The sequence below is a fragment of the Lissotriton vulgaris genome, unplaced genomic scaffold (assembly GCF_964263255.1).
Source record: "Lissotriton vulgaris unplaced genomic scaffold, aLisVul1.2 SCAFFOLD_929, whole genome shotgun sequence".
Lineage (NCBI taxonomy): Eukaryota > Metazoa > Chordata > Amphibia > Caudata > Salamandridae > Lissotriton > Lissotriton vulgaris.
The window spans coordinates 180,363-197,744 of NW_028242548.1; the positions used below are offsets into that span (position 1 = coordinate 180,363).

Below are 17,382 nucleotides of genomic sequence, written 5' to 3' on the forward strand. Positions count from 1 at the left end.
CTTGCCAACACACAAAGCGTGTTGAGCCCCTGCTAAGCAGCACTGGATGAGGTGAAGATGTTAATCCCCATGAATCCAACCAACAGGCCTCCCAAGAGGGAGGACACAACACCACAGGCAAGGACAGAAAAGCAGTCCGCAAAAGAGAGCCCTGAGTAGAAGGGTGGAAGGAAAGGCAGACTGGGTCGTGCGGAGCAGGACGGTGGCAATGCATGAGCGGGTGAGGCACTGGATCACCCATGGCAGGACGCCCCCAGAAGAAAGTTATGGAGCGACGCTTCGAAAGGAAGGAACAGCTCCTGTCCACCAGAGCCCTGGTGGAGAACTTCCAAGAGATTATCCATAGGGAATGGGGTGACTGGGTCAGCCATGCGCAAAATGCCAGCGGCCTTGGAAGTAGCCCGAACAAAGGCAACACTGGCTTCCGTAGAGCGTCGTGGGGAAGAAAGCAATTCCTCCGTGGGCGACGGCTGTAAACTGAGCCGTCCTTCCCCAAGTCCAGCTAGAGAGGGAAGTCGCCAGTCACTGATAGGTTGTGGATCCACTGACGAGTGGGGGACCTGAGGAACCCTCGGGGAAGGTGGAGAAGCCGGTGGAGGAACCAACTGCAAGCTGCGGAATAGAGGTTCCGAGGACTGAGGCTGCAGGATGGCAAGGAGCCCTCCCTGGAAGATGCCGGTGAAAAAGTAACAATGCGGCGTCCTGTTTCCGGAGAAGAAGAGACCAGGAGATGACAAACTTCCAGAAAGGAAGGAACCTGTGGAGACTAACTAAGGACCTGACGCCGACATGGCGCTGTGGAGTCCGCCACAGGCTCTGGCTCGACGTTGATCGGCGCCAGAGTGGACACAGGCCAAGTCGACCTCCACCACCACGTGCTGCCTAGGAGAATGGGGCAGGGTCGGAGCCAGTTTGGCTAAGGAACGGCGCAGAAAAGGCACCCGGTCGACCTCACACGGGGCAGCATCACGCATTGAGGACCGGGAGCGACGCGGGAAAGCACCCCTGGCACTGCCAGGGCTGGGGAGGAAAGCCTTCAGCACCGAAGCGACGCCGGCCCGGCCTCTGGCGAGGCAGTCACCCGCTCAGAGGGCCTGAGGGGAAATCGGGGACAAGTCCTGAGTCCCGGCGACCACCTGCGACGTCCCTGTGGCGACGCCACAGGGAGCCCCATAGGGATTTGCGCGAGGCAGGGACGACGTGTGTCGCAGAAGGGAGCCCCTCGATGAGACCACCCTCCTACAACGTGAAGTCGAACCCTTTGGCACCGGGGCCGACTCTGCGCTAGGCAAGGGATCAGCGGATGTCTCAGGAGATGGAGGAGGGGGCCAAAGAAGCCTGCAGTGCCGCAGCGTAAGCTGTCATTTGGGCCCTAGTCGACCCGACGCCAGGAAACTGCGGGTAGGATGGTGACAGACAAGGGCGCACGTCCCGAGGGGAGCCCGTGCCCTCCGCCGAACGAGGACAGGGCCACGGAGACCAGCTGCAGGACCTACCAGTCGGCGAGCGACGCCCTTGGGGCCATGGCAAAGGGCGATGTTGCAGGCGGAATAGGCAGCTTCTGGCTTCCGAGGCAGGGGACGGACGCTGGGACGACACCGACCTGTAGACGCGGGCCGACAGCAGTTTCTTCCAGCGCACCCGCCGTGACTTCGGTTTGAAGTGCTGACAGGCGTTGCAGTCCGTTGAGTCATGGTGCTTGCCCAAACACCACATACAAATCGGGTGATGGTCCGTAGCCGACATCTGATGTGCACAAGAGGTACACGTCTTGATGCCGGAAGGCATTCGCACACTGGTCCTCCAGGCAAATTGAGAAAAAGAAGGCCTGAAAACTGACGTCGGCGCACCAGGGTGGGGCTTATGTGACCTTGCTGACGTCCCGCCCGCGACGACGTCAGGGCGGAGTCACGTGGTACCGACCCCCGGCACACAGAGATGCTGTGGCAAAGAAAACTTTCCGGATCCAGTCTTACGCCTTTGGATAATTCTACTTTAAGGAATCTGCAGCTAGTAGTCTCTATCAGATATCAGATATTTGACGAGGAACACCTCTTTGGCCAACTCGTTGAATGACCCTGGCCACTAGTTGCTCCTTTCTTCCCACATGACAAGGGGCGATGCAAGACCACCTCCCTGGCTGTACCCAGTCATATCAAAGACAGCTCCAGGCCTACCATCAGTGAAGGGGTGGAGGATATATACGGGGAAACAACTCCAACAGAGGCGAAGGCATGCCACGATCGAGATCCTCTGCCTCCAAACACTGAGTTGCCACCTCCCCTCTCCCGCCCAATCATATATTCTCACTTGCTGACAGAACACCACCTCAAACTGTTGGGTTGTATAAATGATCAAGCAAGGTTATTGCCTAGAAATCTTTTCAGCCCCCCCAAGCAACCCCCCTCGCCCATACACCCTCAGCCCTGAACACCTTTGCCTACTGCAAGAGGCGGTTCAGTCACTCTTCAAAGGAGCCATAGAGCCAATGCCTCCGGAACACTTCCTTATTCCTAAACAGGACATCTTCCTGCTGCCAATCCTCAATCTCTGGCCTCTCAACAGATTCATCCTCTCTGAACGTTTCCATATGACCAAATGATGTTACCCCCCTGCTACAGTGAGGCGTCTTCATAATCACTCTAGACTTAAAGGACACCTACTTTTCTATACCCATTCACCCAGCTCACTGGCTCTATCTCTGCTTCACGGTAAGTAGCCAGCACTACCAATTCAAGATGTTTCCCTTTGGAGTCGTCACAGCCCCAAGAGTCTTCACAAAGTGTCTAGCAGTGGTAGGTGTCCCCCTCAGAATAGGGGACATGCGTGCAGGCAGGAATGCCTAGCCCATACCAGAACTGCTATTTCCCTGCTCAATATCTTGGGATTCACAGTCCATGCCACCAAGTGCCATCTCCAGCCTCTTCATGTTCAGCCCTTCCTAGGCAAGGTACCAGCATGTCAGAAGCTACTGACTTTTTTCAGTCGCCTCCCACAGTCAGATCAGTAATATGCTTCCTAGGAGTGTTGTCCTCTTGCATACCCATAGTTCTCCATGCCAGGCTTCACATGTGTCTGCTATAGGAGTACCTCTCGGGACACTGGTCACAAGCGGAGGGTCGTTGGGAGGAGTTAGTCTTGTTATGGGCCAGCACCCATCGCTCACACCTATAGCAAAACACCAACAACCTGTTATGGAGCACGTCCTTTATAGACCCCCATCCCACTGGTGCCTATTATCAAGAACGCATCACTCAAAGGTTGGGGGCGCAGCTTCTAGACATGACAGTCCAGGATCTGTGGCCACCACATCAATAGGGTCTCCACATCAACTAACTGAAAATGTTGACCATAGAGCTAGCTCTCAATATGTTTCTACAGAATGCTCAGGGCAAGATAGTCCTGGTATGGACTGACAACATGACTGCCATGTACTATCTCCACAAACAGAGCGGCACACACTTCCCACATCTTTCAATTCTGGGGCAGCAAATTTAGCATTGGGAGTTTCACCATGGGATACATCTCCTAGCAGAGGGGTTTGACAGCAACTTTGCAGACCTGCTCAGCAGGACATATCAAGTCTATGAATGGAAACTCCACCCACAAGTCCTATTCCCGTACGTTTAGCCTAGGGAATGTCAAACAAACAGACCTCTTCACCACTTGCGAAAACACAAAATGCTAAAAATTGCCTCCTGGTTTCCACACCCGCAGCGCGTGGGCAATGCTGTATGAGTGAGCTGGTCAGCGATCTTTGCTATGCTTTTCCTCCTCTCCCACTTCTCGCGTACTCAGTGAGGAAGCTTTATCAAGCATAGACTTCCAAGATAGTCTAAAGGCAGCTGCATAGTGGTCTGACCAGCTAAGAGGGAACACTTCACTGAGTTGCAGCAGTGAATCATTGGAGAAGATTCCATCCAGTATATGGCCCGCACTATGCGTAGAGCATTGGCCAGTTGGGAGAGACCGAAACAAGACATTGTGTTAATAAATGACCCTGACTCTTTGCATGGGGCATCCTCAAAATGAAAATTAAGCTCCCCTAGAATTGTGAAATTAGTTTTCTTTAAGTATTGTTCAATCAATTGACCAATTTCTAGAGTAAAGACCGATCTAGGGCCTGGTGGTCTATAGACCAGAGAAGGATCATGAGCCCACGTCTCCATAACTAGAACACAATCAGGGCCGTGTGCCACTATTAATTCAGCAAATTGTATTTTGTTTTTGATTAATGACATAGCGTTAATCAGAAATCCCCTAAACTTCTATTCTTTTTAGCTACTCTCCTTCAGCTTCCCTCTTTCCAGTTTAATATAATGCAAGTTCCAGAGTTGAACCCGCGAATAAATTAACCGTAGGGCCTCTTCTAGTCCAAAACAATCAAGGAATCTGCTGCATGGGGCAGTATGGGCTCAGACGAACTTGCCTTTGGCGTGCCAATAACACTTCCGCACTCGCATCGGCCTAAATAGGTGTTCCCCAGTGCATGAAAAGCGTCTGGAACGCTAACTGCCCAAAATGGCGGGTCATATGGCAACCTGCAAGTGGGGCAGAAGTTAATTGCTCTCTCGTCACAAATTGCCAAGCTGGGGTGGATCAGAAAGCAAAGTTAGTAAAATAAGCCTGCTCTGGAGTAGCACTCATAGAGACTGCCTCCCGAGGAGCGGTCCCGAGTAATGCTAAGTAGAACACAAGTGAGGCAAGTACATAGATTAATAGTTGTAAAGTTGTCACATATCACACAAAGTAAAAGCAAAATGTTAAAAGTTAATGAGAGCTTGCTTGGTCTCCAATAATTTCCATAATCAGGGCTCACAAATCCTTCCAAGACTGGTAATTGTAATTTTCACAATGGCATTGTGTTGCTATCACCTCCCAGAATCCAATTTAATAGCATGGACTTAAAAATCGTACCTGGCAATGCATTGGTACAATCACAAAGAATTAAAGGAAACTGGGAAGGACAATTCTTCTGGAAAGCGCTAACCTGCTTATTTTAGATACCAGCAGTTAGATCCAAAATGTAATTGACTCCCTCGTAGCTGTCAAATTTTTGCCAAGGTTCCCTTAAAAAATGTTCTAGTCCTTATGAAAAATTGCAATTCCCACGCTGGGTCGAACTGGGACAAAAAATAGGCCTGGCCACCAAAATAAAAGTGGCCTGCATTAGCAAACCAGATAGCTAAAAAAAAGTGCTCCACATGTGCAAATCAAGCCAGTTTTGAACTTGTATAGACATGCTGTATGAGTATTTTGCAAAGTATGGGAGACTGCATGCATTTGTTTTCTGCAGGCAATCTTAGTTTTAACATCGTAGAAATCAACAGTTAAATTCGGCTCACCTGGCCATAAAACTGGCCCACAAACTGCTTAAAAAACAGACCCACACACTGATCTGTGAGAACAGCCCACCAGGCACTGTCTGATTGCGCTACAGGCTAGTTTGATCCTGTTCCCAGATATCTAAAAGTTTGCATGTTTTCCCGCTCTCCCATTACAATGAGAGCTGCATCTGGATCTAGTGGCTGGCATTTTAACGGGAAGGTATGATTTATTTTTGTTAGTTTTAAGGGCTGATTATCATATCAGTCTAAGTGGCTGAGAATTAAAGGGAGGATCACAACTGGATCCCTCAAATGGATGAACACATCCTCTGCATAAAGCGGGAGGGCATGTGTATACCTATTAGATGTGACTCCTCTCGTGCGCTCTTTTTCTCTGAGTGTGGCAGTCATGGGCACAATTGCTAGGTTCAACAACAGGGGGAAAGTGGGCAAACCTCCCTCGTCCGCCTATGTACCTCGCTGGCCTTAGAGTTGATCTTTCCATTGGGGAAATGTCAAGTTATTCAGTAAAATGGCCATTGTCTCCAACTCTGGTCCAAATCCCATTTTCTCCATCACAACCTGTAGGAATGTGTAATTTAAGGTATCTTGTGCCTTTTCAATGTAGGGCAGCGCTGTTCCAAGCAATTGGTTGTTAACCAGATGACACAGTCTACTTATGTCGAGTGGTGTATATTTCTGCTGGGAACTAACCTGGAATTGATCTAGATAAATCTATCCAGGCAACATAGGTGAGAGTCGGTTAGCCAGCAATGTTTAACATTGATAAGGGTCAGTTGGTGCCCAACTCCAAGGGTTTCCTGCGGGGCTTGAATAGAGCAATTATAATTGCCTCCCTTGTAGTGTGAGCAACAAATGACTCTCCTTACATGTCATGTTTACGTCCCGCAGCTGTGGTGCCAGTGTATCTTTGTAATAATCTGAATGTGGTAGATTAGGTGTTGGATGTAAAACCCTGGATTATTCTAAGAATTTAACTACCGATAATTTGTCAATCTTAGTGGGTACAACAACATGCTCTCAGGTATTTTCTGTTTACCTTCTAGATTGGCATAATAATAATAGATAATAAGGATTATAAATAGTCTAGTAAGAAAGACGCTGTTTCAGGCCTTAATGGCATTCCATCAGCTGTAACTTGGAATATTAGGCATCTGTGTTGCATTTTCCTTCTTCAGACTGTTATATAAATGAAGTAATCACAAATCATGCATAAGGTCTCTTAATGCATCCAATATACAAGGATGGATCCAAGTCAAATACAAAACATTTCTGATGCATAGCCCTTTTGGGCTACGACTAATATGGTATGCTCCTGGGCTGAGTAAAATAAACTAATCACTGGGTTGTGGCCAGGATTCGGGTTAATGGTAACAGGACAGACAAGGTTGTTGCATTGCCCTTGCTCCTTTACAAGTCCAAGATCCAAAGAAAGCATGTAAGCCAGGTTCGAAGATTTTGAAAAAAAAACTATAAACGGAGGTGGTTTATGGAGCAAACTCTATAATCTTCATATTCTATAGATTTTGAATGAGGTAACCTGTCCCTATATGATATTTTGTAGATACATTTGTTACCTTTACACTTGATATGGTTTTAATTAACCCTCAATAATAAATTATGCCCCCACAGTATGTTTCTGATTATGTGCTTGCACTGCTTGCTATGCATCAAGCATGACTCGTGCAAAGGTGGTTGGCGAAAATCCGAGACTTTGCTTTTTTTGTAAACGTTCATAGTGGGCAGTCTGTGCATGTTATCAGAGTGATTACTGGTCTGTGGCTCTGTGGTGTGTGCTTGAATTCTTTTGAACTTGAATCTAGTTATGCTGTGAGCTATAATATTCTAAGAAGCTGTTTCACAGTTGGTTGAAGCTTTCTTCAAGGCTCTGGGAATTCCCTCTTGCCATTTGGAACTCCTACCCTGCTCACACTCATTACTTTTTTTACTTACTCTATTCTTTGACACAAATCTTATTCTATGAGAAGAGCTGCCTCCGTTGCTACTCCCCATGCAACCTGATTTTGTGTGTACGTGTATGCTTTTTGTATTGTTGTAACACAGCTTTTAGCAGGTAAAACATTTTCCAAAAGTAGGACTTCCGAGTTTTGAAATGTTGATAAACTGAACTGTACCTTTTCTGACTGATAAGCTTTTTCTTTTTGACTTATTCTTTTACTGAATTTGCTGTAATTAAATGTTGTTCCTCTTTATTCTTATATGGATAACACTTTAATACAAAAAGCCTATTTTAATTGCATCTTTTTCAGTGATCTTTCTTTATTTTAGAACTTATACTAGTAGTTTTAACTGATGTTATGTCTTTTAGGTGCAGGCAACAGTTGTTGGTTTTCTAGCTGCCGTTGCAGCAGTTATACTGGGCTGGATACCTGAGGGCAAATACAGCCTCAGTCATGCAATACTTTTATGTTCAAGCAGTGTGGCTACTGCCTTCATAGCCTCTCTCTTACAGGGTAAGGAATCTTCTTCTAACTGTATGATTATGTTCAGAGTTTCAAATCCTAATCCTTGAAAGAACATGAGGGTTCTTTGAACAAGAAGTGATCAGTTGACGTAAAAAGGCATTGGGCCTGAAATGGCATTTTACCAAGTCCATCGCCATAGAAAGCATGCTTAATCTCACTCTTTAAATATCTCCCTGGTAGAGGCTATGTAAAAATGGTTTATTGCTTCTCATTCTAGTCATAGCAGTACCAGAAATTTACCACTGGAGTCGTATGTGTAAACATTGTTCCTTGACGTTCTGCTACACCATTACACACACTTCCCCAGATTCAATGGTCCGGGTCTTTTACAAGCAGCTCTAATACATGTTTTGCTAAATACTCTTTTGTTGCTATTTATTTTCATCGAAGCTTCAGCTTTGGTACACCATTTTCCTTCTTATACCATTGACAGCACTTACTAGCATTACAATAGTTTCGATATCTTCATGAAAATGAGTGGATTCTTGTCTGGACTTTGTTAGGCTTTCTCTGGCAGAAACAATGTTGCTCTTTGTCCTGTCCTATGTTTGATTTTCGATATGAAGCACAAAAACACAATAATGACCAACAATGCAGTCCCATTTGTAACCCCAGCGGCGCATCTGCAGCACATAGGAGAGTTATTAGATAAGGACATAGACTCAGAGCGGCACACCATCAGTGTTACAGGTAAGTACCTACAATGGGACATCGACTGAGGCATGCTCCAGGTCCTGTGAGAGGAACGTAAAAACAGACAGAGGGACTGGAGCAATTGATCCTTATTGGTGTGTGGGGCGGGGCACTCCTTCCCACATCCCCAGGGGAAATATTTATGATATTGCCCCTCCAGGGTACCCAGAAACATTCATACTTGCGGGGACCCCAAGGGCTTTGTAAACCCATTTTTCCATTACTGCACAGTAGTCCGTGCCCCACTTCCACTCATAAAGGGTGGGAGGGGGAAATTCGTCCATCCAGTGCCTGGCATGATCTCTCTGGACCACCAGATATGCCTCAGCCAAGAGGGTACACATGGCCTGGGGCTCATTCATTTCGTCCATGTTTCCTAGCAATAGGATCGAGCTCCAGGCTGAGAACCAGTACCCGCTCCAGCCTGTTGTTCATCCCCGTCCATTCCTTCTTGTGGCCTGGCACTCCTACAACATATAATCGAGGGAAACTGGGAAGTGACAACAAAGCAGGCGCTCTGGCCCGGGCGCTTGCCACATGCCCCACAGCCTCTCGGGGAATAGTAGATTCTGAGAAAAATTCTGAATTGGATCAGACACGCACACGGAGATAGCCAGATCACGTGAAGCCATCTTTACCTCCATCCACTTGTCGCCACCCAGAGCACCCACCCAATGGGCCCACATCTTACTCACGTCCAGCTCTGAGAGTCAGTAAGAGGTCCAGTGTATTGGCCACTAACGTTTTGTACAGACGTGATATGCCAAGCTCACCCAGTTCGTAAGTAATCAGTTTTTTGTCAAGGGAGCTAAACTCAGGAAGGACTTAGAGTTGTGACTTGTATTTGTCGAAGGACTGTCATAACTCTAGATATTTGTAAAATTGGGAGTTGTGTAAGCTAAACTCCCCCGGGAGCTCCTGAAAAGATTTCATGTGTCCCCCAGCCCAGACGTCTCTGAGTCTGGAAATACCGATTAGGTTCCAAGCACCAAAGCCTGTCAGTCAGACTGATTCAGACAGTCAGGGTGCATGCCACAGGGGTGTCGCTCCACTGAGCCTACCATACCATTGTTAGTGGTGGAGGGCCTGGTGCCAACACTGGAGTGGAACACAGGGAGGCGAGGGAGTGCGGGGGCGACCGGCTGTAACGTAAGGAGAGCATCCTGTGTGAACGGAGCAGCTCCAGTTCCAACCTGTGAGCTTGGCCATCTCTGTCCGCCTGGAACCATTCATTGATATTCACTAGTTGGGGCGCCCAGTAATATAATGTCACATCGGCCCATCCCAGGCCCACCTTATGTGGGAAGGATCAACATTTCACAAAGTTACCCTAGGGGTCTTTCCTGCCCACAGGAAACTAGAGCTCTGGGCCTGAAGGTCTACAAAAAAAGCTGGTGCGAAGTAGTAGGGATAATGTTGGGGTACATATAGAAGACTGGGGAGGGCCACCATTTTAAAAACAGCACCTGTGCCTGTGATAGAAAGGGACAGTTTCATCCACCCCCCATGTCTCCTTCTGCTCTGTCCATCAATGGGGCAACAGTGAGCTCCCAATAGCAGTGCTCCTTAAGGGCTATCATCATACGTAGGTAAAGTGGTTGCTCGCCACTTGCAGCCAAAAGTCAAATTCCTCTCCCAGGTGTGTCCCCCGCATCGGCACAAGTTTAGCCTCCAGCAAAAGGCCTTGCTGTAAAGCTCCTGTATTTCCACCACTGTCCCATTTGTTACCTGCCAAACACTTTCAATGACAGTCATACTGTTACTTGACACTAAGGAGGAATCCTTATTGGTGCAGAAGGATGTGGTTACTTTGTGAGGACTTGTGAATAACGAAATAACTTCTTAAAGCACAGCCACAAGCCTTAGAAGCTGGATTTTAGGTCTACCTAAGTTAAGTGGATAAAGATGACTTAATTCAGCATGCTGGATTTGAAGCATTGGATATACAAAGGATGAAGAACCCCAATAACTTTCAACTATGCACAAGTAGACCCCCCATTCAGTGTTCTAATGTTTAACAGGAAGACATGCAGCTAATCATCAAGCACTAGTTCATTCATGCCATTTAAGCTAAATAACTCTTGCAAAAGCACTTTATTATCAAGAGAGGGAAGCAGTTGTCGCTCAGGGAGGAGTGAATTTCAGCGGGGGTGATGTCTGCAGAGACTCCAACTTGCTCTCCATTGATCAACTTGAGCCCCCACTTTGGCCCACCCCATCCCTTTCAAGGCACTGTGCGCATACCAGCTGGACAAGGGCCAGCAACCTTGGTCAGTTTTTACATTGCCTGCTATTTTTCTATGGATCTACTTTGAAGGTAAATGAACCTGAAGGAGAATAGCACAAGGGTGATTGATGTCATATATACTTTTGATTGCATTGTTACAATGATTCAGTGTGAAAAATGTGAGCTAGTGAGCCCATCTAAAAACGGAGTCTTTTCAAGTGAATCTAGGAGCTAATGGGAAATATGCGTCCATGATCGGTAGATCTAAAGGGAATGGACTGAAGAATACTGTAGTGGGCTGGCTTGCAAAGCCTATAAAGGCCTTTATTAAATGAAATTACCAAAAAGTCTTAAGTAAAACACGTAATCCTTAATCCCCAATTGATGCAAGGAAGAAGCCGGTATAATGACTGACTCAACTGCAGTTGTGAATAATCTTCTATTACAAGAAGGTGGGATTCTGCTCCTGATGCTGAAGGTTTCCATGAAATTTCATGAAACGAGAGCTTTGCATTAAATAGCTTGCAGAAAAGATTAAGCACTGAGATGTCAATCCTATTGAGTACCATGAGCCCGAGAAGCAATAATCAGGCCAATTTAAATGATTCTGTAATTAAGAAAATGTCTTCTTTATAAAAAATATCCCTCAAATACAATAACAGGAACACCACTGCTGATACAGACAACATTGGCAGCCATCCTCTAAATTTTGAAATGTTCTCAAAGGAGCAAACTATTCAGTCAGACAGAATACGTAATGTTGACAGTGAACTCTGTAGTGGAGGACTGGCAACTGAAGGCAAGCAATTTCTTGCAAATAAAATGGAAAATAAGGATAAGGAGCTAAATGTCCTTCATAGAGTAATCAGACGCTCTTGTGATCGATGCAGGCACCATAAGAAGACCCTGGTTAAACCAACTGGGCACACGCAGAAAGCACAGTATTACACCGGGAGGAAACAGCGGGACTTAGGAAATTCCCCATTGCCCAGCTCTGGGATGATGTACTGAAGTCCTTACAGCAGGCGTGCCTAGACAACGGGGTCACCTGAGGTAGCCCACACCCGAACAAATTCACAGGCATGAGACACTCAAGAGACTCTGGTACCAGTTGCCCCCCTCCCCCCTCCTTTTTGTTCCTTCTAAGGAGTGGCCCATACCAAACCTCCCATAGCTGTAGAACACTTGTACTCCGCTCACATGTATTGTACCACGCTTGTAGCCCCTCACGCTCAGAAACACTGGTGCTTCACTGCACACCTAACTCAGTCGTGCAGTTTCGCAACCCTTCCATCTCCCAGGTGACAAAAACCGCATCCCGCTCCTTGTGCGTGACAGGCACGACTGTTCCACCCCAGAGACGCCGCACAGACCCCCTCGTGATGGCCCCCCTTTGCGCCCCCGCTGCTCTCACCTTGCCCTAACCTGGTACTACCAGATCCTACCTATTGCTGCAACTCTTCCCCCCCCCCCCTGCTCTTACACAAACAGACGCCCTACCCATTAATAGCCCTTCTCTTCCTGTCTCCCCCTGTCAAGGTTCACGTTCCAGTTTCTATGTTAGTTCTATTTTACGAAGCAGGACCTTTATCATAACCGGTTAGGCGATAAGTAATGTACACATGTGATGCTGATACCTACACCTCCGCTGACACTCACTAATTCCACTTCACTCACATAATAAGAGGCACGTCACGCACAACTTGAGAGGCGTGACTGAGGAACGCGCTCTCCGATCACACATCGATGGTCCTACGCTACGACTTATATTTCTGACCACCATAGCAACATTACCACTGCTGGAGAATGGCAAACACGCTGAGGCACCAGGCGTGCGGGATGCGGCTATGACGGCCGCTTCCACTTACCGCCGCCGAATGCGACTACCCCTATGCCCTGATACAACACAACATTGCTCCAACTGTTTGTTATACCGCAGTATCACATGCGACAGACCTGTGCTTCTTTATATTTCTGATCCCACTGTTTAATGTTGCCAATGGATACTAACCATAGATGTTCATGGACTGCTGATATCATATCCATGACACCGGAGATTCACTACCACATAAAAAACACGTAAAAATCATAGGCCTGACTGTTACCCGAGCTACCCTAGGTATGATGTGTACATGTTTTATCCTACCACGCTGCCGGACCCCAGGGTTGTCGGCTACAACGGCTGTGTTATCCTACCAACTATACGTACAACTTACACTTATTGCAGCTGGCCCAAAGAAGTTGTAGGCTATGTGCTGTGTCAAATGCAACATGTGCAATAAAGGTCTTAAAAAAAAAAAAAAAGAAGACCCTGGTTAAAATGTTACGCAGAGGAAAGTTAGCCAAAAAAAAATAATAATATTAACTATTTAGGGTGGTGTGCTCAAGCTGTGGTCCCCCTATTAATTATAGTTTCTATGGCGAACTTTAGTTGTATAGCTTCACCTGTGTCCTTTGTTCATGATTTTATTTCAGAGACTCCAAATTTAAATGCAAAACAATGCCACCATAAGATGATCTTGATTGATAGACTATAAATAATACATCAATCCCCAGGGATAAGGATTTCTTCTGAAAGGAAGGCTTGAGGTCTGTACAGCGTAGGGAACAAATTAGGAGTCTGTGGAGCTTGCCGAGTTTCACTTGCATATTTCCGTGGAGTTAGAGTCCACAAGATTCTGCAGAGTTAAGGGAGTGGGTGGAGTTCGGTATGTCATGCTACTTGTGCTGATTTTAAGCGCCTGGGGCTTGTTCCATACTGTAAAATCGGTGCAAGCGGCACCACACTGCACGCCAGCAGGAGCTACACTTTCTACCGCTCGAGTAGATTTTCTCAATGTAGGCATCGCTCTGCAAAAGTTAGCCAAGGACATTCCTAAGATTGAGGTGAAGTTAACTTCAAGTTCAAGTGGTGGCTGGAATATATTTGACTTTGATAGATGGTGCTATTTTTTTTAATTTTTTTATTGAACAATATCTGAGCATTACAATTTGCAATAGAGGGTAACGGAGAGTATGAATAGAAAACCTCAATGAGAACAGAAAAACACAGATTGACTTGTAGTTTTAATATTATTGTAGAATCATTCAAAACTTAAAACGAAGGGGACCACAGTGCCACCCCCACGAGGAGCATAACACCCAATGCAACCCAATTATGAAGTATGACACCTTAATGGGTGTGTGAGGGCTACTCTTCAAATTTGAGCATTTTCCCTGCATCCAACCTTCACTCATTGACTAAGATAGGCATACTATACTCTTCGCTGCCGAATGGGCTAGCACTCATAGGAACAGTTACTCTCTTGTGATTTAGGTGGCTTTCCCTTCGCCTCGATTTCGCCTGAAGGTTTATTTTTCTTTACCTGTTTCTTTACCCATTTGCTCTTTAGTCTGTCAAAATCGCTTCATTTGCAGATGCATTTTACCAGTTCCGCAATGTATAATCACATCTCAGAAGATTGCATTGTTAAAATAATTGCATCATCTAGCAGTGCCCTTAAGGTTCTTTGCAGGGGAACACTTTTAGTAAGATCCACCTCATGTTTTCCTGCCACTTCAGCCAATTTATTATGTGTGGCAGCTGCACATCTCGTAATTTCTTTACTTAAATAAATCAATTAATTTTCCTGATAGTGATCCAAATGTGAGAAGTTCAAACATTCTCTGTTAATTGTTTCTTATTCTATCTTTAATTTTAGCACATCTAAGGGTCTTGCCATTTCTTGACTAGCAGGTAGGCTCTCTGATTCTCCCAGTCTCTTACTTTCTTCAAACCATTGGGGAAAAATCCCATCCTCAAATTATCCTGTCTGTCCCTATGTAAATGGTGTTGTAAGGACAATTCGTCTCTCTTCTCTTTCTTTTTTAAAATAGAATTTTATTGTTTTCCTATGTGCGCGTAACCTTCCAAATAAACATTGCATTTACCGCCATTACGCAGATGGCTCATCAAGCATTTTCAAAGTACTCAAGGTTATTGTAACTGTCCCCTTTCCCAACAATCCTAACACCCCCTCCCCTCTACACTCACCCCCCTGCCAGTGTGCCCTACTCATCTAGATCAAAAGGAGGCTATCGGACTATTCTGTCGTCCAACCAATCAAACAGAGGAGAAGAAATAGAAAAAACAAGAAAGAGGTTCCACTGCTGAAATGTATATTCCCTCGCGTCATCACTCTAGTCCGCTAATACCACCAAGCCCGGAATGTGCTAGGTAGCCCTCCACCACGCAGCCATTTGGTACACCATTCCGTATTATATTCCCTGTCAGTTCAGTATTGTTGCTCTCTCCCCTTGCTCTGACTCTACATCCTCCTCCTCTTCCTCAGCGTCCATAGCAGGGGTCTGGAGTTCTGCCACTAACGCTCCCCATGCCCTTGCCGCCTCCAATGCCTTGTCATTAGCAGTACGCCTAGCCAGTTGCAAGCGGAGCGTCCCTTCGCTACCTGCCCCATTTAAAAAGCTTGCTCTCCATCTCTGATAGTTAGGTCCCGTCTTTGACTTCCAGTGCATGGTAAGCTCCCTCTTCGCCATAATTAGCCCCAAGTCATAGAACTTACTGGTAATCTTATTGATGGGTGTATGCGGGAACCAAAGTAGCAAGCAAGTCCCCATCTCTGCCTCTAACGTTCGCCCTGTCGCCTGATTTAAACATGCTACCATCTCTTCCCAATAGGACCCCAGCCCCGCACAAGACCAGAACATATGATGGAAATCCGCTCCGTCAGCATAACACCTCGGGTACGGTGACTGGGAGCCCCCGAAATACTGTAGGATTTTGACCGGCGTCAAATAGGCCCTGTGTAACGTAAAGAACTGAACTAATTGGAACCTGGCGTTACGCGTACCCTTCCAAGCACGTCGCAACAATTGAGGCCAGGTCGTCTCCGGTATGGATTTACCGATATCCGCTTCCCATTTGCCTTTCAAAGCATCAAGGGGTGGAAGCTGCTCGACAGACAGTCGTTTATAGAGGCACGTGATAGCTTTAAACATACCTGCCGCCATGGTTACATACTGGCAACCCGGTGAAGTCGGAGGTTCCAGTAGCCCCATCTTCCACTGTCGCTAGATCCCCACCACCAGAGCGGCGTGCAATAAATAGTCTACCGGCTGTAACTCAAAAATGCTCTGCAATTCCTGAAAGGATAGCAGAGCTCCGTCTCTATACAAATCCCCCACCATGTGGAGCCCAAGTTCCTCCCAAACCGATAGTGCGGACCAGTTCCCTCCATGCGGAAAGGCTGTACACATGCCCAGAGGCATCTCCGGAGCATATGGGCGGGAACATCCCGCTCGTTTCTGGCTCCGATTCCAGCACAAGCGGAGAATTCGCTCCTCAAGAGTAAGCCGATCAAGATTGATCTTCTGTTGGAGAACTATAAATGATAATACATGCCGGGGAATTACTCTGCCGTGCTGTCCTACAGGGCCTCTAAACTCCCAAGCCACCGCTTGTGTGAGACACTGTAGCTGCGCCGCCAGATACCATTGAAAATCAGGGGCCGCCAGTCCCCCCTCCGCCCTTGGCCGCATCAGGGTGTTTAGCGCAACTCGCCGTCTACCGAAACCCCAGATAAATCCTGTGGTCAAGGGCCTAAGCCTCTGAATGAATGATGCCGGGATCCGTATAGGCAGTGTGCGAAAAAAGTAAAGCAAACGTGGGAGCGCCATCATCTTCAACGGTGCCACCCTTCCGGCAACTGACAGGGGGAGGCTGCTCCAAAACATCCATACTGCCCCGGAGCCCCTTCATCGCTCTGCCCACATTGCCTTCCAGGAGGTCAGGCTGTGTGTCATAGATGTGAGTGCCCAGATAGTGTAGGCAATGGTGTTCCCATCTCAAATCTTCCACAACTGGAGGTTCACGCTCGTCTGGGGTCAAAGGGAATAGGCAGGTCTTGCCCCAATTCACTTTTAACCCAGAGAAACAGCCAAACCTCTGAAGCAGAGCTTTGGCACCTCGCAGAGACTCACCCACACCCGCCAAGAACAACAATAAATAGTCTGCGTACAAGGAAATGTAGTGGACCTCCCGTCGCAGCGACAAGCCCTCATAAGACTGTCCCAGTCTAGCATGCGCGACCACTGGCTCAATAGCCAGGGCAAACAATAACGGGGATAAGGAACAGCCCTGGCGAGTACCCCTCCCCACCTGATATGCCGCAGAAATGGTAGGCCCCGTTCGAACCCTGGCGGTAGCTGAGTTGTATAGCAGTTTAGTCCACCGTATGAACCGATCTCCTAGGCCAAATTCCTTCAAAACTTGAAACAGATAAGGCCATTCTACGCTGTCGAAAGCCTTCTCAATGTCAACCGAGAGCACCACTGCGCCCTGGTTGCCATCACGTCCTCCTTCCGTAACTCTAATTAGCCGACATATACACGTCGCCGTGTTCCTGGTGGGGATGAAGCCCACCTGATCCGGGTGCACCAAAGCCCTCATGTGTTCCAAAAGCCGTGGTGCAAGAATCTTACTTAGAGTTTTATAATCTACTGTAAGCATTAGAGAGTGGCTGATATGCAGAGGGAGAGCAGGTATCCCCACCTCGCTTCAACAACGGCACTATGATCACCTCTCTGGTAGTCGAAGGCAAACTGCCCAGTTCCCACGCCTCCCTGTACA

The 17,382-nt window shown here is 47.2% G+C and overlaps 1 protein-coding gene across 1 annotated transcript in view; it reads left to right on the forward strand.

Annotated features, from left to right (window-relative positions):
- SLC41A2 (solute carrier family 41 member 2) overlaps positions 1-17,382 on the forward strand; it is a 416,626-nt gene that overhangs the window by 150,673 nt on the left and 248,571 nt on the right. The window contains exon 5 of the mRNA XM_086948344.1: positions 7,678-7,822. Within this exon, the coding sequence (XP_086804470.1) occupies positions 7,678-7,822 (145 nt within the window). The remainder of the gene's footprint in view (positions 1-7,677; positions 7,823-17,382) is intronic.